Source organism: Pseudophryne corroboree, chromosome 3 (assembly GCF_028390025.1).
Source record: "Pseudophryne corroboree isolate aPseCor3 chromosome 3, aPseCor3.hap2, whole genome shotgun sequence".
NCBI lineage: Eukaryota > Metazoa > Chordata > Amphibia > Anura > Myobatrachidae > Pseudophryne > Pseudophryne corroboree.
In genome coordinates this window covers 506838564-506860690 of record NC_086446.1, presented here as the reverse complement: position 1 = coordinate 506860690, position 22127 = coordinate 506838564, and the positions used below count along the sequence as shown (strand labels likewise).

General features: G+C 49.1%; 1 protein-coding gene across 1 annotated transcript in view; it reads left to right on the top strand.

Annotated features, from left to right (window-relative positions):
* Window positions 1–18546, top strand: part of TEKT3 (tektin 3) — a 74523-nt gene extending 55977 nt beyond the window's left edge. The window contains exons 6-8 of the mRNA XM_063961024.1: window positions 3976–4198; window positions 16272–16426; window positions 18169–18546. Coding sequence (XP_063817094.1) covers window positions 3976–4198; window positions 16272–16426; window positions 18169–18385 — 595 coding nt within the window. The 3' untranslated portion in view covers window positions 18386–18546. The remainder of the gene's footprint in view (window positions 1–3975; window positions 4199–16271; window positions 16427–18168) is intronic.
* Window positions 18547–22127: the final 3581 nt, after the last annotated feature.

The window sequence follows — 22127 nt, the reverse complement described above, 5'->3', positions numbered from 1 at the left end:
TCAGGCTCTCTTTGAGGAAGCGTTGGATGTGTGGATCTCCACGGCTACAGCGGGTAAGTCACCTTTTCTTCCCTCAGCTGTACCTGCTACGAAGAAACCTTTTTCTTCAGCTACATCACAGTCCTTTCGGGTTGCTATAACAAGAAAGGCCAAACCGTCCAACACCTTCTTTAGAGGAGGTCGACCAAAATCCAAGAAACCTGCTGCTGCGGGTTCCCAGGAACAGAAGCCTGCTTCAGGTGCGTCATAGACCTCAGCATGACGGTGGCCCGCGCGGCCTGGAGGTAGGGCTGGTGGGGGAGAGACTCAGACATTTCACTCACGTCTGGGTGTCGTCTGGCCTGGATCCCTGTGTACAAGATATTGTATCCCAGGGGTACCGGCTGGAATTTCAAGATCTCCCTCCTCACCGGTTCTTCAACTCAGGCTTGCCAGCTTTGCCGGCAGATAGGGCTTTTCTACAGGGACTGCAAATATGGAGTGGTGTAACCAGGGCCCTGGTTACACCACTCCATATTTGCAGTTCTTTTTCATTTATTGGGGAAGAGGAAAACCCCAGAGGTGTACCCTAGGCTGCCCACCGTTCTTTTAAGCGCCCAATAAGTTTTCTCACACCCTTTTCAGCTTTTCTACAGGGAGCCATCCAGAAGTTGGTGGAGACACAGGTTATTGTACCAGTTCCTCCCCAGATGCAAAACAAGGGTTACTATTCGAAGCTTTTTGTGGTACCGAAACTGGATGGTTCGGTCATGCCCATTCTGAACTTAAAATCACTAAACCCCTTTCTGAGGGAGTTCAAGTTCAAAATGGAGTCTCTAAGGGTGGTGATATCAGGTCTGGAGGAGGGGGAATTCCTGGTATCCCTGGATATCAAGGATGCATACCTCCACATTCCGATTTGGCCGCCGCATCAAGCTTATCTCCGATTCGCACTGTTGGACTGTCATTTTCAATTCCAGGCTCTGCCATTCGGCCTCTCCACAGCACCAAGGGTATTCACCAAGGTGATGGTGGAAATGATGGTTCTTCTTCGCAGACAGGGGGTGAACATAATTCCATATCTGGACGATCTGCTGATAAAGGCATAGTCCAAGGAGAAGCTGTTACAGTCCATAGCTCACACGACATAGCTTCTCAGGGAACATGGTTGGATCCTGAATCTTTCAAAATCACATTTGGAACCACCCAGGAGGTTGTCATTTCTAGCAATGATCCTCGACACGGTAGTGCAGAGGGTGTTTCTTCCAGAGGAAAAATCGTTGGTGATACAAACAATGGTCCGGGATGTCCTGAAGCCAGCCCGGGTGTCGGTTCATCAGTGCATTCGCCTTCTGGGGAAGATGGTGGCCTCTTACGAGGCTCTGCAATACGGGAGATTTCATGCTCGGTCCTTCCAACTGGATCTCCTGGACAAATGGTCGGGATCTTATCTACACATGCACCAGAGAATACGTCTGTCGCCAAAGGCCAGGATCTCACTCCTCTGGTGGCTGCAATTACCTCACCTTCTGGAGGGCCACAGGTTCGGAATTCAGGACTGGATCCTTCTAACCATGGATGCAAGTCTCCGGGGCTGGGGCACAGTCACTCAAGGGGAAACCTTCCAAGGAAGGAGGTCAAGTCTGGAAGCCAGCCTGCCGATAAATATTCTGGAACTAAGAGCCGTCTACAACGGTCTTCTCCAAGCGGCCCATCTTCTGAGAAATCGGGCCATTCAAGTGCAGTCGGACAATGTAACGACAGTGGCTTACATAAACCAACAGGACGGAATGAAGAGCAGAGCTGCAATGTCAGAGGTAGCAAGAATCATCCTCTGGGCGGAAAAACACGCGTTGGCACTGTCAGGAGTCTTCATTCTGGAAGTAGACAACTGGGAAGCGGACTTCCTCAGCAGATACGATCTCCATCCAGGAGAGTGGGGTCTCCATCCAGAGGTGTTCAAGGAGGTAACAGATCTTTGGGGCATATCCAAAATAGACATGATGGCCTCTCGTCTCAACAAGAAGCTTCAGCGATATTGTTCCAGGTCGAGGGACCCGCAAGTAGTGGCGGTGGACACCCTAGTGACTCCGTAGGTGTTCCATTCGGTGTACATGTTTCCTCCACTTCCACTCATTCCAAGAGTTCTAAAGCTCATAAGGAGAACAAGAATTCAGGCAATCCTCATTGCTCTAGACTGGCCAAGAAGGGCTTGGTATGTGGATCTTCTGGATCTACTGCTAGAAGAGCCGAGGCCTCTTCCTCTTCGGGAGGAACTGCTGCAGCAGGGGCCGTTCGCTTATCAAGACTTACCGCGGCTACGTTTGACGGCATGGAGGTTGAATGCCAGATATTGGCTCAGAAGGGCATTCCGAACAAGGTTATTCCTACCCTGATACAGGCTAGGAAAGGAGTAACGTCAAAGCATTACCATCGCATTTGGAAAAGGTATGTGTCTTGGTGTGAATCCAAGGAGTTTCCTACGGTGGAGTTTAAACTTGGACGATTTCTCCTCTTCCTCCAAGCAGGTGTGGATATGGGCCTGAGATTAGGTTCCGTAATAGTCCAGATTTTGGCCCTATCCATTTTCTTCCAGAAACAGTTGGCTGCCCTCCCTGAGGTTCAGACCTTTTTTTGAAGGGATTTCTGCACATCCAACCTCCCTTTGTGCCGCCTACGGCACCCTGGGATCCTAACGTGGTGTTGCAGTTCCTCCAGTCTGACTGGTTCGAACCTCTCACGTGGAAGGCTGTCACTTTGTTGGCCTTGGCTTCTGCTAGACGTGTGTCGGAGTTGGGGGCTTTGTCATGTAAAACCCCATACTTGATTTTCCATGAAGATAGAGCTGAGCTCCGGACATGTCTGCAGTTCCTTCCGAAGGTTGTGTCAGCATTTCATATCAACCAACCTATTGTGGTGCCAGTTGCTACTGACTCCTCAGTTTCATCAAAGTCCTTGGATGTTGTAAGGGCTCTGAACATCTATGTGAGGAGGACTGCTCGTCACAGAAAATCGGACTCTGTTTGTCCTATATGATCCCAAGAAACTTGGGTGTCCTGCTTCTAAGTAGACAATCTCTCGCTGGATCATGTTCACTATCCAGCATGCGTATTCTACGGCAGGATTGTCGTGTCCTACGTCTGTTAAGGCCCACTCTACTCGTAAGGTGGGTTCTTCCTGGGCGGCTGCTCAGGGTGTCTCGGCTTTACAGCTTTGCCGAGCGGCTACTTGGTCAGGGTCGAACACGTTTAGAAAGTTCTACAAGTTCGATACTTTGGCCTCTGAGGACCTGATGTTTGGTCAATCAGTTCTGCAGGAGCCTCCGCGCTCTCTCTCCCATTCTGGGAGTTTTGGTACATCCCCATGGTACTAATGTGGACCCCAGCATCCTCTAGGACGTAAGAGAAAATAGGATTTTAATGACCTACCGGTAAATCCTTTTCTCGTAGTCCGTAGAGGATGCTGGGCGCCCGCCCAGTGCTTCGTTATCCTGCAGTGGTTACTTAGTTCAGTACTGCTTAGTTCTTGGTAAGTACTTTTTTGTTACTTGGCAAGTAATATTGTTCAGCCTTTGCTGATGTTTCAAACTAGTTAGCTTGGTTTGCCTTGTGTGTGAGCTGGTGTGAATCTCACCACTATCTGTGTAAAATCCTTCTCTCGAAGATGTCCGTCTCCTCGGGCACAGTTTCTAGACTGAGTCTGGTAGGAGGGGCATAGAGGGAGGAGCCAGCCCACACTCTCAAGCTCTTAAAGTGCCAATGGCTCCTAGTGGACCCGTCTATACCACATGGTACTAATGTGGACCCCAGCATCCTCTACGGACTACGAGAAAAGGATTTACCGGTAGGTAATTAAAATCCTATTATTTTTCTTCTACCAAGAAGAAAATATGTGACATTTACATTAACAGCGAAATTTACTGCAGTAATGATGCACCCTATTTATTACTATGCTAGGACAATTATCTGAGACTACAATCTAATTGTTCTCCACTAGTATTTCCATTCCAGAGTCATGGGCCAGGTACACAGATGACAACATCTTGAGGTCACAGACTGAAAAAGCGGCATCTGCCAAGGTCCGGGAGGAGGTGGAGAGTCTTCTCAATGTCACCTCCAATGAGATGTGGAGTCAGTTCAATTTGGTGAACGTCATGTTTACCAACAGGATCTCCGAAACAGCAGATGCTAAGAACAAGCTCCAGAGTCATCTAGCAAAGGTACGATCTGGGGTCTAGTTTTATCACGGATTTCACTTATAATACTACTGGTCAGTTTAATCATAGGAAAATGAACTGTTAATGTCCAGCAAATATAGTTATGTTTTGAAAAGGGATGCTGTCAGCATGCCAGCGGTCTGGATGCAAACAGTCATGTGACTGACGCCGGAATCCCGACACCACACGGAATCCTGCCGACATCCCGATGGTAAGTTTAGGGGTTAGCGTTAGGGCCCGGGAGGAGTTACGGTTAAGCACTAGAGGGGAGATTAGCCATAGTCAAGACACCCCTATGCCCTTCCCCCGAGTCCTAGCCGCCACCCCCTGTTACTTAGCCGTAGCTGCCACCCCCATTATCTTACATCTAGTCACCATCCCATGCAGGTTATGGTAGGGGACTGGGGAGTGGTAAATTAATTACCCCGTCTCCTGATGGCATTCTAAAAGTCGGGATGCCACAGTTAGTCATGTGACTGCCGGCATCCCGGCATTCAGAGACTTATTTTAAAGTGAAACCGCGCAGGGTGTGTTTATTCCATGGGGAAGGGGATACATCCCCAAAACGTTACCACGGAATAAACACACCCTGCGGGGTTTCACCTCAAAATAAGTCTCTGAGTGCCATCTATAAATATGGAGCATGTACAGGAAGGCACCACAGCAAGTAACCACATTCCGGAGCCAAAAATTGCTGTATATATGTATATATATATATATATATATATACTAGGTGATTCATCGCGCCCTGCGGGCGCTCTTCACACCGTCGTTAGGGGCTACGCCCCCTTAACCCCTGTATGGCGTTCAATATATGTATTATATGAAGTATTACCTGCATTCCTAGTTTTGTGAGTGGTTAAATATTGCACAATGAAAGGGCGTTGGATGGTGAAGGGGGCGTAGTCCCTTGCGACGGTGTGAACAGCGCCTGCAGGGCACACTGTACAGAGTGCAGCGGGTGTGGGGGAGAACGCGGATGGGGTTGTGAGGCGCTGCGGGTGGGGATGTGCGGGGGAGTGGGATCCGGAGGCGGTATGGGTGGGGGAGAGCGGGGGGTGCCGCGGGTAGGGTAGGGGCAGGTACGGGGATCTGGGGGATGGGTGAGGGGGTTCCGGAGGTGCTGCAGGTGGTGAAGGGGCGAGTGCGCCGCGGGTCGGGTAGGGGTCCGGAAGTGACGCGCGTGGCGTAAGGGGGTTTGGCAGATGGGGTCGGGAGGAGCAGCGGGTAGGTGCGGCGGGTAGGGGAGGGGCAGGTACGGGGATCTGGCGGATGGGGGAGGGGGTTCCGGAGGCGCTGCAGGTGGGGAAGGGGCGAGTGCGCCGTGTGTGGGGGAGGGGCAGGTGCAGCACATGGGGGAGGGGGTTGGGAGGTGCTGCGGGTGGTGGAGGGGCGGGTGCAGTGGGGCAGGCTGTCAGAAGGTGGTGCGGGTGGGGAAGGGGTGAGTGCGCTGAGGGTGGGGTAGGGGGTCCAGAAGCGATGCATGTGGGGAGGAGCAGGTGCGGGAGTGTGGCAGATGGGGGAGGGGGTCTGGAGGCGCTGCGGGTGGTTGAGGGGTGGGTGCAGTGGGGTAGGAGGTCAGGAGGTGGTGCGGGTGGGGATGGTTGCGGAGAATGACTGCGGATGGGGGAGGATGTCTGTAGATGTTGTGGGTCTCCTGCGGATGGGGGTGTGCGGATGGGATGTTCTGTGGATGAGGGAGGGGCAGCGGAGTGGGGTGCGTGGGTGGTGTAGAGGGTCTGGAGGCGCTGCGTGTGGGGGAGTGGCAGGTGCGGCGGATGGTGGAAGGGTCCGAGGGCAGTGCGGGTGGTGGATGGGTGGCTGCGGGTGTGCTGCAGGTGCGGTATGGGGTGAGGAGGCGTTGCGTGTGGGGGATGTGCGGCTGCGGGGGTTGACGGTGGATGGGGGAGGGTGTCTGTAGAGGCTGGGGGGTCTGGAGGCGCGGAATGTGGGGGTGGGGTGGTGGTGCAGCGGATGGAGGAAGGTGGTGGATGGGCGAGTGTGGGGGTGCCACAGGTGGGGTAGGGGGTAAGGAGGCGCTGGGGGTGGTTGTCCATTAGCAGCAGCAGGTCCGCAGGCCACCCAGGCGCAGTGTCAGGGTAACTGTGGGGTGTCCCTGCTCCCGCGTGAGGCTCTCTGCCTCACATTTCCCCCGCCCCCCCCAGCCAGGCACATGTCCCCCCCCAGCCAGGCACATCTCCCCCCCAGCCAGGCACATGTACAGTATATCCCCCCCCCCCCCCCTCCAGGCACATGTGTGTCCCCCCAGCCAGGCACATGTGTGTCCCCCCAGCCAGGCACATATGTGTCCCCCACGCCAGGCACACCTCCCTCGGCAGCTGGGGAGCACAGCAGTGTGCGCTGTCCCCGCTGCCGCGTGAGCCGCACATCTCCCCCGCGAGGCACATGTCCCCCCGCCAGCAGGCAGACCTTCCCCCTCGGCAGGCACATCTCCCCCCCAGGGCGGCAGGCACATCTTTCCCCCCCCCCCCCCCCAGGCAGCCGGGGACCCGCTGTACCTGGAGGTCCGGACGGAGGGTTGCCTCTCTCCTCACTGGGCAGACGGCAGGAGAGAGGCGCCGGTGCTCAGGCGGGGAGCGGGAGTAACAGGCGTTCGGCTTCAGACAGAGCGTCGCCTCCCGCCCTCACATCTTCGGCGCGGGTCCGGGGGGAGAAGGGTGTGTCACATCTAGCTTAAAGTAGCTTAGCCCACATCTGTGACTCCGCCCAGCGTTACGGCCAGCACAGAGTCACAGACTTGGGCTAATATATAGGAGATATATGCACACACACACACAAACATACAAGGGGTACCCAAAAAAAAACAGGAATTTATAATTTATTAATTGATTAATTATTTGTACATTTTTAAACTTCAGTCACTCTCAAAGTACTCTCCCCTTGAATCAATACATTTCTCCAAACTATTTTTTCCATTGCTCAAAACATTTTTTAAACTCCTCTTCGTTAATGCCTTTTAATACTTTTGCCATTTTTGTTTCACCTCTTCAGTATCAGCAAAACGTTTTCCTTTTAAAGTCTCTTTTTATTTGAGGAAATAAAAAAAGGGGTGTGACCGGGTGGAAGCGGTGGGTGAGGCAAAGGTGTCATGTCGTTTTTGGTTAAAAATTGCTCAGCACTGTGTGAGCAGGTGCGTTGTCATGATGGAAAAACCAGTGACCTGTTTTTTCCTCAAATCGTGACGCAATCTTTTAAAAACTTCCAAATAAAAACTTTGGTTGACAGTTTGTCCCTGGGGTACACATTCTGAGTGAACAACCCCTCTCACAATCTTGTGAGCACGTTGTTCGTGTGAATCAGCCATCTCAAAAGTAGGCGAAAAAGTGAATAACCCGTTGTAAAAAAAAAAATCACTGCAGATAAATGCTACCTTCCCCTGCAACATCGGCGGGAATACTGGCTCAGAAAGGTTCTGCAAACATTCAGCTAGTGGCAGAAGCCTGTACTACAATCACCCCGCCCACTAGAAAACGATTCCTGTTTCTTATGTGAACACATTGGCCCTCATTCCGAGTTGTTCGCTCGGTAAAAATCTTCGCATCGCAGCGATTTTCCGCTTAATGCGCATGCGCAATGTCCGCACTGCGACTGCGCCAAGTAAATTTGCTATGTAGTTAGGATTTTTACTCACGGCTTTTTCATCGTTCTGGCGATCATAATGTGATTGACAGGAAATGGGTGTTACTGGGCGGAAACAGGCCGTTTTATGGGCGTGTGGGAAAAAACGCTACCGTTTCCGGAAAAAACGCAGGAGTGGCCGGAGAAACGGAGGAGTGTCTGGGCGAACGCTGGGTGTGTTTGTGACGTCAAACCAGGAACGACAAGCACTGAACTGATCGCAGATGCCGAGTAAGTCTGAAGCTACTCAGAAACTGCTACGAGGTGTGTAATCGCAATATTGCGAATACATCGTTCGCAATTTTAAGATGCTAAGATTCACTCCCAGTAGGCGGCGGCTTAGCATGAGCAAATCTGCTAAAATTCACTTGCGAGCGAACAACTCGGAATGAGGGCCCTTGTTTAAATAGAAATCACAGGGGCTCTGCACTCGCTATATTAACTAACAATAATAATAAAGAGTGGAGTTTTAGTTCATGTATTGATCAATGCATTTAAGCCTGCAGTCCTCGGCAAGGGACCCCACTATACTGCAGGGGGTCTGGGACTCAGGGTCGACAGCAAAAAGGCCGACACACCTTAGGTCGACGCCAATTGGTCGACACACCTTAGGTCGACATGGACAAAAGGTCGACATGGACAAAAGGTCGACAGGAACAAGGTCGACATGGAAAAAGGTCGACATGAGTTTTTTATGTTTTTTTTGGTGTCGTTTTCTTCGTAGAGTGACCGGGAACCCCAATTAGTGCACCGTGTCCCCTCGCATGGCTCGCTTCGCTCGCCATGCTTCAGGCATGGTGCCTTCGCTCCGCTACCGCTTCGCTCGGCACAGATTACCGTTCCAATCGTAGTCCACGTGGATCGTTAAGTATGAAAAGGTTCCAAAAAAGAAAAAAATCGTGAAAAACTCATGTCGACCTTTTTCCATGTCGACCTTGTTCCTGTCGACCTTTTGTCCATGTCGACCTTTTGTTCATGTCGACCTAAGGTGTGGCGACCAATTGGCGTCGACCTAAGGTGTGTCGACCTGTTTGCTGTCGACCTGGAGTCCGGATACCACTGCAGGTCCTACTCTATTGCTCAAAATAATTACAATAAAATATCTATAACATTAGTGTTAAACTGTAGGTATGCTATCTGGTCTAAAGCTCACAGCAACTTTGCTTATATACAGTAGGTGAGACAGTTACCAACACACCTGTTGTAAAGCACGTAGGAGAACAGCTGGCACAAGCTATAATAAATTAGTTAAAACATGGTGCATGAGAAAATGTGATCACAAAAAGATGAATTACAAAATGAATCTAATAAAAAGCACTATTCCACAGCACTCATTTAGACTTGGGGTACAACACTAATAATAATACACAGTGGAGCTTTAGTTCATGTATTGATCAATGCATTTAAACTTTGATCAATGCGCAGTGTGGCATGTGCAGATCTAAATCAGGCACATGGGGGGTCATTCCGAGTTGATCGTAGCTGTGCTAAATTTAGCACAGCTACGATCATGAACTTAGACATGCGGGGGGACGCCCAGCACAGGGCTAGTCCGCCCCGCATGTCAGTCCGGCCCCCACGCACAAATACAAAAGCATCGCACAGCGGCGATGCTCTTGTATTTGTGGAGTAACTCCCGGCCAGCGCAGGTCCTGCGGCTGGCCGGGAGTTGGTCTTCGCTGCTGCTAGCCGCAGCGGCTGCGTGAGATGTCACGCAGCCGCCGCGGCCCGACCCCCAATGGTCTGGCCACGCCTGCGTTGGCCGGACCGTGCCTACTTAATGGCAGCTTAACGCCGCCGTTCAGCCCCCTCCCGCCCAGCAACCGCCTCTGTCTCAGAGGCGATCACTAGGCAGCGAATACTGCCATGCGCGCACATGCGCAGTTCCAACCCGATCGCTGCGCTGCAACAAACTGCAGCGAGCGATCGGGTCGGAATGACCCCCATGGTCTCCAAAATGTCTAACTACTTTGGGGCTGATTCTGGGTTAAAAGCAAAGCTAAACAGAACAAGTAACTTTGTACTTTGGCAAAACCATGTTGCACAGCAGGTGAAGCACATTCACAAAGGTGCAGAGAGATTCAGATTTTAGAGGGGCATAGTCAAATCTAAATTGCAGCATAAAAATAAAGCTTCCCAGTATTTGTGGGCTACATGCAAAAGCAGCCAGTATACACCCTGCATAAAAAAATAAGAATTTACTCACCGGTAATTCTATTTCTCGTAGTCCGTAGTGGATGCTGGGAACTCCGTGAGGACCATGGGGAATAGCGGGCTCCGAAGGAGACTGGGCACATCTAAGAAAGAATTAGGACTACCTGGTGTGCACTGGCTCCTCCCTCTATGCCCCTCCTCCAGACCTCAGTTAGGAAACTGTGCCCGGAAGAGCTGACACAATAAGGAAAGGATTTGGAATCCCGGGTAAGACTCATACCAGCCACACCAATCACACCGTACAACTCGTGATACTATACCCAGTTAACAGTATGAATAACAACTGAGCCTCTCAACAGATGGCTCCAAACAATAACCCTTTAGTTAAGCAATAACTATATACAGGTATTGCAGACAATCCGCACTTGGGATGGGCGCCCAGCATCCACTACGGACTACGAGAAATAGAATTACCGGTGAGTAAATTCTTATTTTCTCTGACGTCCTAGTGGATGCTGGGAACTCCGTAAGGACCATGGGGATTATACCAAAGCTCCCAAACGGGCGGGAGAGTGCGGATGACTCTGCAGCACTGAATGAGCAAACTCAAGGTCCTCCTCAGCCAGGGTATCAAACTTGTAGAATTTTGCAAATGTGTTTGAACCCGACCAAGTAGCAGCTCGGCAAAGTTGTAAAGCCGAGACCCCTCGGGCAGCCGCCCAAGAAGAGCCCACTTTCCTCGTGGAATGGGCTTTTACAGATTTAGGATGCGGCAGTCCAGCCGCAGAATGTGCAAGTTGAATCGTGCTACAGATCCAGCGAGCAATAGTCTGCTGTGAAGCAGGAGCACCCAGCTTGTTGGGTGCATACAGGATAAATAGCGAGTCAGTCTTCCTGACTCTAGCCGTCCTGGAAACATAGATTTTTAGGGCCCTGACTACATCTAGCAACTTGGAATCCTCCAAGTCCCGAGTAGCCGCAGGCACCACAATAGAGTGATTCAAATGAAACGCTGATACCACCTTAGGAAGAAATTGGGGACGAGTCCTCAATTCCGCCCTATCCAAATGGAAAATCAGATAAGGGCTTTTACAAGACAAAGCCGCCAATTCTGACACACGCCTGGCCGAAGCCAAGGCCAACAGCATGACCACTTTCCACGTGAGATATTTTAGCTCCACGGTTTTAAGTGGCTCAAACCAATGCGACTTTAGGAAATCCAACACCACGTTGAGATCCCAAGGTGCCACTGGAGGCACAAAAGGGGGCTGAATATGCAGCACTCCCTTAACAAAAATCTGAACTTCAGGCCGTGAAGCCAGTTCTTTTTGGAAGAAAATCGACAGAGCCGAAATCTGGACCTTAACGGAACCCAATTTGAGGTCCATAGTCACCCCTGACTGTAGGAAGTGCAGAAAACGACCCAGCTGAAATTCCTCCGTTGGGGCCTTCCTGGCCTCACACCACGCAACATATTTTCGCCATACGCGGTGATAATGTATTGCGGTCACATCCTTCCTAGCTTTAATCAGCGTAGGGATGACTTCCTCCGGAATGCCCTTTTCCTTCAGGATCCGGTGTTCAACCGCCATGCCGTCAACGTAGTCGCGGTAAGTCTTGGAACAGACAGGGCCCCTGCTGCAGCAGGTCCTGTCTGAGCGGCAGAGGCCATGGGTCCTCAGATCATTTCTTGAAGTTCTGGGTACCAAGTTCTTCTTGGCCAATCCGGAACAATGATTATAGTTATTACTCTTCTCCTTCTTATTCTCCTCAGTACCTTGGGTATGAGAGGAAGAGGAGGGAACACATAAACCGACTGGTACACCCACGGTGTCACTAGAGCGTCCACAGCTATCGCCTGAGGGTCCCTTGACCTGGCGCAATATCTTTTTAGCTTTTTATTGAGGCGGGACGCCATCATGTCCACCTGTGGTCGTTCCCACCGGTGTACAATCAGCTTCAAGACTCCCGGGTGGAGGTTGTGTCTGCTGAGGAAGTCTGCTTCCCAGTTTTCCACTCCCGGAATGAACACTGCTGACAGTGCTATCACGTGATTCTCCGCCCATCGAAGAATCCTTGTGGCTTCTGCCATTGCTATCCTGCTTCTTGTGCCGCCTTGTCGATTTACATGGGCGACAGCCGTGATGTTGTCCGACTGAATCAGCACCAGTTGTTTTTGAAGCAGGGATTCTGTTTTACTCAGGGCATTGTAAATGACCCCTAGTTCCAGAATATTTATATGCAAGGAAGTTTTTGTCCTTGGACGTTTTCTTCCCTGAGTGACTGCCCCCCACCCTCGGAGGCTTGCATTCGTGGTCACCAGGACCCAGTCCTGTATGCCGAATCTGCGGCCTTCACGAAGATGAGCACTCTGCAGCCACCACAGCAGAGACACCCTGGCCCTTGGTGACAGGGTGATCCACCGATGCATCTGAAGATGCGATTCGGACCACTTGTCCAAGAGATCCCACTGGAAGATCCTCGCATGGAACCTGCCAAAGGGAAACGCTTCGTAAGAGCTACCATCTTTCCCAGGATTCGCGTGCAGTGATGCACCGACACCTGTTTTGGTTGCAGGAGGTCCCTGACCAGAGATGATAATTCCTGGGCCTTCTCCTTCGGGAGATTAACCTTCTTCTGTTCTGTGTCCAGAATCATACCCAGGAACAGCAGACGCGTCGCAGGAATCAGCTGCGACTTTGGGATATTCAGGATCCAGCCGTGCTGATGCAGCACTTCCTGAGATAGTGCTACGCTGACTAGCAACTGCTCCTTGGACCTCGCCTTTTCAGGAGATCATCCAAGTACGGGATAATTATAACTCCCTTCTTTCTAAGGAGTATCATCATTTTGGCCATTACCTTGGTAAATACCCTCGGTGCCGTGGACAGACCAAACGGCAACGTCTGGCATTGGTAATGACAGTCCTGTACCACAAATCTGAGGTACTCCTGGTGAGGAGGGTACATGGGGACACCCTCTTCCAGGCTTGTATAACCGCTCTGGGCGATTCCATCTTGAACTTGAACTTCCTTATATAAGTGTTCAAGAATTTTAAATTTAGGATGGGTCTCACCGAACCATCTGGTTTCGGTACCACAACATTGTGGAATAGTAACCCCGCCCCTGTTGAAGGGGGGGGGGGGGGGTACCTTGATTATCACCTGCTGGAAGTACAGCTTGTGAATAGCGTCCAGTACTACCTCCCTTTCTTTGGGAGCAGCCGGCAAGGCAGATTTGAGGTAACAGCGAGGGGGAGTGGCCTCTAACTCCAGCTTGTATCCCTGAGATACCACTTGTAGAACCCAGGGATCTACCTGTGAGCGAACCCACTGGTCGCTGAAGTTCCGGAGATGCGCCCCCATCGCACCTGGCTCCGCCTGTGGAGCCCCAGCGTCATGCGGTGGACTTTAGAGGAAGCGGGGGAGGATTTTGGTTCCAGGGAACTGGCTGTCTGGTGCAGCTTTTTCCCTCTTCCCCTGCCTCTGGGCAGAAAGGAAGCGCCTCTGACCCACTTGCCTTTTCGTGGCCGAAAGGACTGTACCTGATAATACGGTGCTTTCTTCGGCTGTGAGGAAACCTGAGGTAAAAATGTCGACTTCCCAGCTGTTGCTGTGGATACTAGGTCGAGAGACCCTCCCCAAACAATTCCTCACTCTTATAAGGCAAAACCTCCATGTGCCTTTTAGAATCAGCATCACCTGTCCACTGCCGAGTCCATAATACTCTTCTGGCAGAAATGGACATTGCATTAATTTTAGATGCCAGCCGGCAAATATCCCTCTGTGCATCTCTCATATATAAGACCACGTCTTTAAAATGCTCTATGGTTAGCAAAATAGTGTCCCTGTCTAGTATCCATATTATCTGACAGGGTATCGGACCAAGCTGCTGCAGCACTACACACTGAAGCAATTGCAGGTCTCAGTATAATACCTGAGTGTGTATATACAGACTTCAGGATAGCTTCCTGCTTTTTATGAGCAGGCTCCTTTAAGGCGGCCGTATCCTGAGACGGCAGTGCCACCTTTTTTGCCAAGCGTGTGAGCGCCTTCTCCACCCTAGGGGACGTCTCCCAACGTAACCTGTCCTTTGGCGGGACAGGGTACGCCATCAGTAACGTTTTAGAAATTACTATTTTCTTATCGGGGGAACCCCACTTCACACACTTTATTCAATTCATCTGATGGGGGAAGAACCACTGGATGCTTTTTCTCCCCAACTATAATACCCTTTTTTGTGGTAACTGGGTTAATGTCAGAAATGTGCAACACATTTTTCATTGCCGTAATCATACAACGGATGGCCCTTGTGGATTTTACATTTGTCTCATCGTCGTCTACACTGGAGTCAGACTCCGTGTCGACATCTGTGTCTGCCATCTGAGGTAGCGGGCGTTTTTTGAGCCCCTGATGGCTTTTGAGACGCCTGGGCAGGCACGAGCTGAGAAGCCGGCTGTCCCACTGCTGTACGTCATCTAGCCTTTTATGTAAAGGAGTTGACACTGTCGGTTAATACCTTCCACATATCCACCCACTCTGGTGTCGACCCCGCAGGGGGTGACATCACACTTATCGGCACCTGCTCCGCCTCCATATAATCTTCCTCATCAATCATGTCGACACAGCCGTACCAACACACGCACACACACAGGGAATGCTCTGACTGAGGACAGGACCCCACAAAGTCCTTTGGGGAGACAGAGAGAGAGTATGCCAGCACACACCAGAGCGCTATATAATGCAGGGATTCACACTACACACAGTAATTTTTCCCCTATAGCTGCTATAAATATACAGTTTGCGCCTATATTTTGTGCCCCCCCTCTCTTTTTCACCCTATTGAGCCTGGAAACTGCAGGGGAGAGCCTGGGGAGCGTCCCTCCAGCGGAGCTGTGAGAGGAAATGGCGCCAGTGTGCTGAGGGAGATAGCCCTGCCCCCTTCTCGGCGGACTTCTCCCGCTTTTTTAAGGATATTTTTGGCAGGGGATTTTACGCATATATAGTCTTACTGACTATATTATGTGTTTTATGCCAATATAAGGTACTCTTATTGCAGCCCAGGGCGCCCCCCCCCAGCGCCCTGCACCCATCAGTGACCGGAGTGTGTGGTGTGAATGGGGAGCAATGGCGCACAGCTGCAGTGCTGTGAGCTACCTTAATGAAGACCGGAGTCTTCAGCCGCCGATTTCCTGGACGTTCTTCTTGCTTCTGGCTCTGCAAGGGGGACGGCGGCGCGGCTCCGGGACCGGACGACCGAGGCTGGGCCTGTGTTCGATCCCTCTGGAGCTAATGGTGTCCAGTAGCCTAGAAGCCCAGGCTAGCTGCAAGCAGGTAGGTTCGCTTCTCTCCCCTAAGTCCCTCGTAGCAGTGAGTATGTTGCCAGCAGATCTCACTGAAAATAAAAAACCTAAATATATACTTTCTTTTCTAGGAGCTCAGGAGAGCCCCTAGTGTGCAACCAGCTCGGCCGGGCACAGAATTCTAACTGAGGTCTGGAGGAGGGGCATAGAGGGAGGAGCCAGTGCACACCAGGTAGTCCTAATTCTTTCTTAGATGTGCCCAGTCTCCTTCGGAGCCCGCTATTATCCATGGTCCTTACGGAGTTCCCAGCATCCACTAGGACGTCAGAGAAATGATATTTATTTCCATGCCTTGCAGTCACCATGGTTAGTCCAGACACAAAGTTACCTGCTTTTTTTGATTGCCCCCAGCCCCTACTCAGAATCACTGTGTACGTGATTGGTGCACGTTTAGATAATTAATTGTTTACTCCTCTGGTTATAAATACATTTCAATTAATAATATATTGTTTAATAGTTACCCTACTCCTCTGAAACGCCTATGAGACAGCAGTCCAAGTCCATGGCCAAACAGACAACGGGAATTAAATTCTTAGAACCTTTACACAGAATCCATGTGCGTGCCAAGAGTATCCAAAGTGTTTCTCAACACTTCAGTCTCACTAGATTACGCCATGGGCATGTAATAGATTTATACGCGTTTCTGAGCTGCCTATTACAGCTAAAAGTGTACATTAAAGAAGCAATTCTTCCTAAGCCATAATACGTGCTTTTCAAGTGTAGAGCAAGTTTTTAACATAGTTTAAACAAGTAATCTACTCATTGTTGTATTGTGTTTGCCTGACCCAACAGTTATCCCCTGCCTGAGCTCAGAACCTTCATTGCTTCTGTTTTCATAACTACACCAAAACAGGTTAAACAGACACAAAAAAAAGTAATAGCTCAATCATGCAATCAGTCACTTTTCTTCTAACTTTTTAGACACTCCAAGAAATTTTCCAGACTGAAATGACCATAGAAGCTATTAAAAAGGCCATTAAGGACAAAATGGCTCCCTTGAAAGTAGCTCAGACACGTCTTGATGAACGCACCAGGCGTCCCAATGTGGAACTCTGCAGGGATATTGTCCAAATACGGTAAACACTTTTTACTGGTAATGTTTACTGTTAAATGTAATATATTTTTGACCACTTTTGTGTACGTCATCTACTTAATATTCTTCCCTTTCTGCCTCCTGAAAATTCTTCTGGTATAACTTGTCTTGAAGCAACGTTTTATATATGCCGCACATGCAGATTTGGGCATAGAAGTTTGTAGATTTTAGTCATGTTGAAGATAATCATAATTTATCAATCTATTAAATGGTAGAGAATGTCTGCAGCTAATTTCCACCGTAGTCCAGTCAGAGTTAATTGTTGCTGCTGCAGATGTGTCCTCATATACCTAGGGGTATATTTACTAAAGTGTGGGTTTATTGAAGTGGAGATGTTGCCCATAGCAACCAATCAGATTCTACTTACTTATCTAGCACCTTCTAGAAGATAGACAACATCTCCACTTCTATAAACTTGCCTTTAGTAAATATACCCCCTAGCCTCAATACACCATAAGCCATGAGACACCTGTTGCGAGCGAGCCACAAGGAACTCCATGCATCTGATTTGCATCTTTTTGTTTTACTGTGTCTTAGTTGCAATGTGATGTGACAAAACGGCTTCACGAGACTTTACTGATTATTTGGTATGCAACACTTGTATATCTGTGTGCAATTGAGTCTGAGGGGTATATTCAATAACTGTCGGAAGCTGCCGTCTTGTCGGAAAGACGGCAGCTTCCGACAGTTTTAGTTCGGAAGGGGTTCCGACCTATTCATTACGGCCCTATTTATTCCGACAAGTCGGGAAACCTGACTTGCCGGAATGCGCGCTGATTAGCTGCTTCAGCCGCCGATCAGCGTGCATTGTCGGAAGCAGGTTTTAGCCCCATTTCTGACAATCTCAATCCGACTTTAAAAAAAGTCGGATTGAGATGAGGGAGCTGAGAGCAGGAGACTGGGGAGCACCAGGGAGAGCAAGAAAACAGCGGCCCGAGGTCACGCTTGCTGAAGCCGGATGGATGCTGCCGTGTGCCTCCACTGCTGCGGCCTCTGCTCCCCCGTCTCCTTTCCCCGTCCACTCCATTTCCTCCGCTGCTCTCCCCGCTGCAGACGTCTCCTCACCCACGGCGCCGCTGATAGCTCCCCCCACCGCTGCAGAAGTCCCCTCACCCCCGGCGCCACTGACAGCTCCCCCCTCACCCCCGGTGCCGCTGACAGCTCCCTCTGCCGCTGCTGTCAGCGCACCCGCAGCGCAGCAGGTCAGGAATCCAGGAACGGCCAAATCCGACAGTCGGATTTGGCCGCTCTTTTGAATAGGGGTTGTCGGGTCCATTCCGACAACTGCATGTCAGAATGGACCCGACTTTTATTGAATATACCCCTGAATGTATATATGAAGCGCAATGGAACTTGGCGTGACAAAAAGCTGCAGCCGCTGCATTGTAGACGAAGTGCTAATATGCACATTTGAGTGAAAAAGATGTTCTGCGTAGGCAGAGTCGCACAGGACCTGGTGTGTCAAGAAGGGATGTTTGTCATGACTGCAGCAACAGTGTATCAGGACGCATCTGTGGTTTGGATTTGCACGTTATGGCCTTCCAAATATATAGTCTGATTGTATTATATAGTGTGTGGCCAGTGTTACTATAACCTCAGTCCAGGAAAGCTGTGGAGCAGTGTTCCCTTGCACCACAAAGGCTCCTTGATTCATGTGTACAATGAACTTCCTGTCTCTCAACTATTAAACTTATCAACTCTCTTTCTCAAACTTTCTGTTCTTAGTCTTGTCCAGGAGGTTCAAGAAATTGACGATACAATTCAGGCCTTACAGAAACGCCTTATAGAAGCTGAGGACACACTACAGATGTTAGTCCATACAAAGGCCAACCTTGAGCATGAGCTGTCCATCAAGGCCAACTCTCTATTTATCGACCAAGAGAAATGTATGGGTATGAGGAAGAGTTTCCCCAGCACTCCTCGACTGGTCGGCTACACATAGGTTCACCTGCTAAATTCATGTGTGCTACATGACAGTGGAACAACGAAGAATCATTTTAAATCCTGATACTAATGATTGTTGCTCTACGGTGTGTGGTGGTTCAGCGGTCTAGTGGTGTGATATACAATGTGTAATGTTTTACATAAAGATTTCACAATTGACTTGCTTCATATTATTCCATGCTACACGAATAGATAAAATATACACAGTGGTATAGGTGACAATATGGAAAATGCAAGTAGATAAATAGAAACTTTATAATAAAAGCATGGGAGACTATATATAACATGTTAAAAGACGGAAATAGAACGATAGGAAAATGCGAAAAAAAGTAAGATTAAATGAAAATACTAAAGCTGGCACCACATTACTGCATCTGTCTTTCATTTGGCATGGGAACACCACAGTCCAATCAGCAGATAATGGCATAGACACAAAGCCATTTTATAAATCCCTTGGGTCCCCAAGAAAATACCGGTTCGGGGACAATCCTCTGATCTTCCTTGCACAAAAACCTTTTCTAGACACATTGGGCGGGATTCAATTCTTTTGACCCCTTTACACACCCGTTCTGTTTCTGCCCTCAGGGACGTTGTATCATTATTTCAGCTCGCTACCCCTGGAGTAGCGAGGCACTCAACCCTTTACACAGCTAAACCTGATTACTATGGGCGCAATATGCGCGATAACCAAGATCACTTTACAAAGGAAATTGGGTGTGATATATCACTTGAATCTCACCCATTGATTCCCCCTTTGATTACACACGAAAACTAATGTTTATGATGTATTTAAACAAAGCATTTTTTTGAAAGTGGAAGTAAAAGTCCATTTTTGGGCCTCCGGTCCACTGAGCATGTTCCAGGTCACATGTACAGATACCCTGGCAAATATCTTTCAGTAAATACAAGGTTTTCTATAATATAGATAGAAATATTTGTTAAGGACGCTTCATAGTAACTAGGCCCAATTATATGAAAGATTTCATAAATAGGAATTATTGCAAGTCACGTAGAAGCCTCTTGTACACAGATTTCTGTTACAATAGAAATAGTAAATTGTCTCAGAAAAAAGTACTGCCACCTAAAAGAAAACTGCAACCTTGGTAAACGCTAACAACCCTATCGTGTTCTGTATCTGCAGCACACAACTGAAGAATGGAACCATTGAAAAATTAGCTTCTCATATCCTAAGCACTGTTTGGGGCTGGTGACTGCAGACCTGAACATACACCTTTCTGCACAGTGTGAGTGTAATTTGTGTGATTCTGCACTGCGCATGATTTCCACATCAGCACTATGGTGGCCAATCCGGGGATCAGTGGGATCCCGGCATTAAGGTCTAAAAGTGGCCGGGATTCAATCCCGGGATTGTAACTTTCAATCCCAGGGATTTTGGGATTAGCCAATTCACAGCTATTTTCAGTGCCGGGCAGCAGGTTCAGACGCTGCCCAGCTCCCTTCTCCTAGATCCCCCTGCCCCCGACTGTACGTACTGCGCAGCATGAAATTATGTCAGAGGTCAAGCTGCACGGTATGACGTCAGCCGCCCACGCCACCCGGACCGCCTATCACCTTTCACAGCCTGTAACCAATAAGTGAACCTTCCTACCCTCCTGTCTCAGATGGTGAGTATTTGTGTGGGCTGGGCGGGTCCGGGGAGGGGGGAAATCACTTCAATCAATTTTAAAATCTTCAACCCAATCCCGAGTAGCCCGAGAATCCCGGGATTGACCATTTTTCAATTGGCCTCCATAATCAGCACATGCAAGTACATTTGGTGCAAAGCCATTTCATTTGTATCTTTACTTACTGTACAACTGAAGAGGTGGAACAGAATTGAGTTTTCTGAAAAAATTCAGTGGTATAGCCAGGTTTTGAAGTGAGGGAGAGCAAAGGATAAAAACCGGTGCCACATGGGGCATGGAGTGAGGTGTGGCTTCGTTATAGTGTGCGTGGTTTTGTCCTCCAGAGACATATAATTACCATACACAGTAGAGGCACCTTACTCTGCTGCACCTGCTTCCCCACTGAATTTGGCTCTGGATACACCACATCCTCTCCACATGACATGGGCAGCACAGCATTGATCTGTGACAGTGCCAATTCACCTTGGCTTTTACTACAATAACAGATATAAACATGCTGGCCCGTTATTTGATTGGAAAACAACATTTGCTTCCTGGCGTATACTAAATTACCACGTCAGAAATCGAATAAAATTATTAACATAGGAAACTCCAGCAACATAAAGTTTGTAAAAGGACTTTTAGGGGCATATTTAGAAGCTACGCGTGTTTTTTTCCGCAGCTGCAAGTTTTTTCCTATTCAACTGAAGCAGAGAAAATCAGGCGCTTTAATTTCTGTAGAAATGTTTTGTTGATGCTTCAGAGCAAAGCAATATTTTCCCTATTTTTAGTTTAAGGAAACATTATTGGGACTTGCTTCAGAACCCTTAGGACACTCCCACCCCCTCCTCTCATGACTAATTAAGAAATTGGAAGTTTACAATTAGCTTAACTAGTCCACAAAGACCTTACCTTCTGGCAGTGCTGTCCTCCTCCGCTTCTTCAACATGCTGAAGTCACTCACATCTTACTCCTCTTCTTCCACAGTATGTGTGTGTGATATTCCCTGTCACTAGTGTGAGACCCCTGTCACTTTAGTGTGTGTGTGAGACCCCCTATCACTATATGTGTGTTTGAGATCCCCTGTCACTATCGGTGTGTCTCCCCGCCAGTCACTGTCAGTCTGGGCATAGACAGACAAATGGGAGTGTGGGTCATGTTGCAGCTGGGCACAGCAGACAGAGGAGTGGCCAGAACACATAGGTGAGTGCTTGGGTGTGAGTGGCTGCATCGGGTTTTGCCTGCAAAAATTTCCGCAACCAGTTTTTATCAATTGAATATCGCAGGTATCAGGAGGACACATATCCACGTTAATTCAAAATTGGTCACGTTACTTTGGAAGATGAACACCAGTGGAGTCAGACTCCTTCAGGCTGGGTTAGGGCCTTAATAATGGTAATCCTGACAATGTACATTGCACCCCATGCAACCTTTTCAGTGGACTAAAATATATTATTAAAAGAGTAACTCTGCCCCCTTTAGCAGCTGGTAAGATAATGATGATGGCTATGAAGCAAGGCATACGGATAGAGGGCAGTCTGGCTGCAGATATGCATATAACACTATGGCAGACAGAGAGGGGGGTATCCCTCCAGCACGCTAAAAATGACCTGTAACCATATCTGAACCTATCTGGTAATAGAATTTCAGAAAAATTGGTCACATGCGTTTGCAAAGACATGTTTAGCTGCTGGCCGCGTCAAGGCTTCTCCAATATCAGCAGTCCTAATACTACATAATGGCAGTGCCCACATAGAGCCATGTGATTTGTCTACAGTACTCCCATTCAATGCCTTCTCACACATGCAGTCAGACAGTGGTAGTTGCTCAATCATTCCTGGAGATAATTATATATCAGGTGCTAAAAGGGGGAGGGTTCACAAACAAACAGCAGACAGAGAGGGGGGGGTGCTTTTTTCCCCCTTGGTATCCCCCCAGCACACTAAAAATGACCCGTAACCATATATGAACCTATCTGGTAATAGATTTTCAGAGAAATTGGTCACATGCATTTGCAAAGACATGTTTAGCTGCTGGCCGCATCAAGGATTCTCCGATATCAGCAGACCTGACACTACATAATGGCAGTGCCCACATAGGGCCATGTGATTTGTC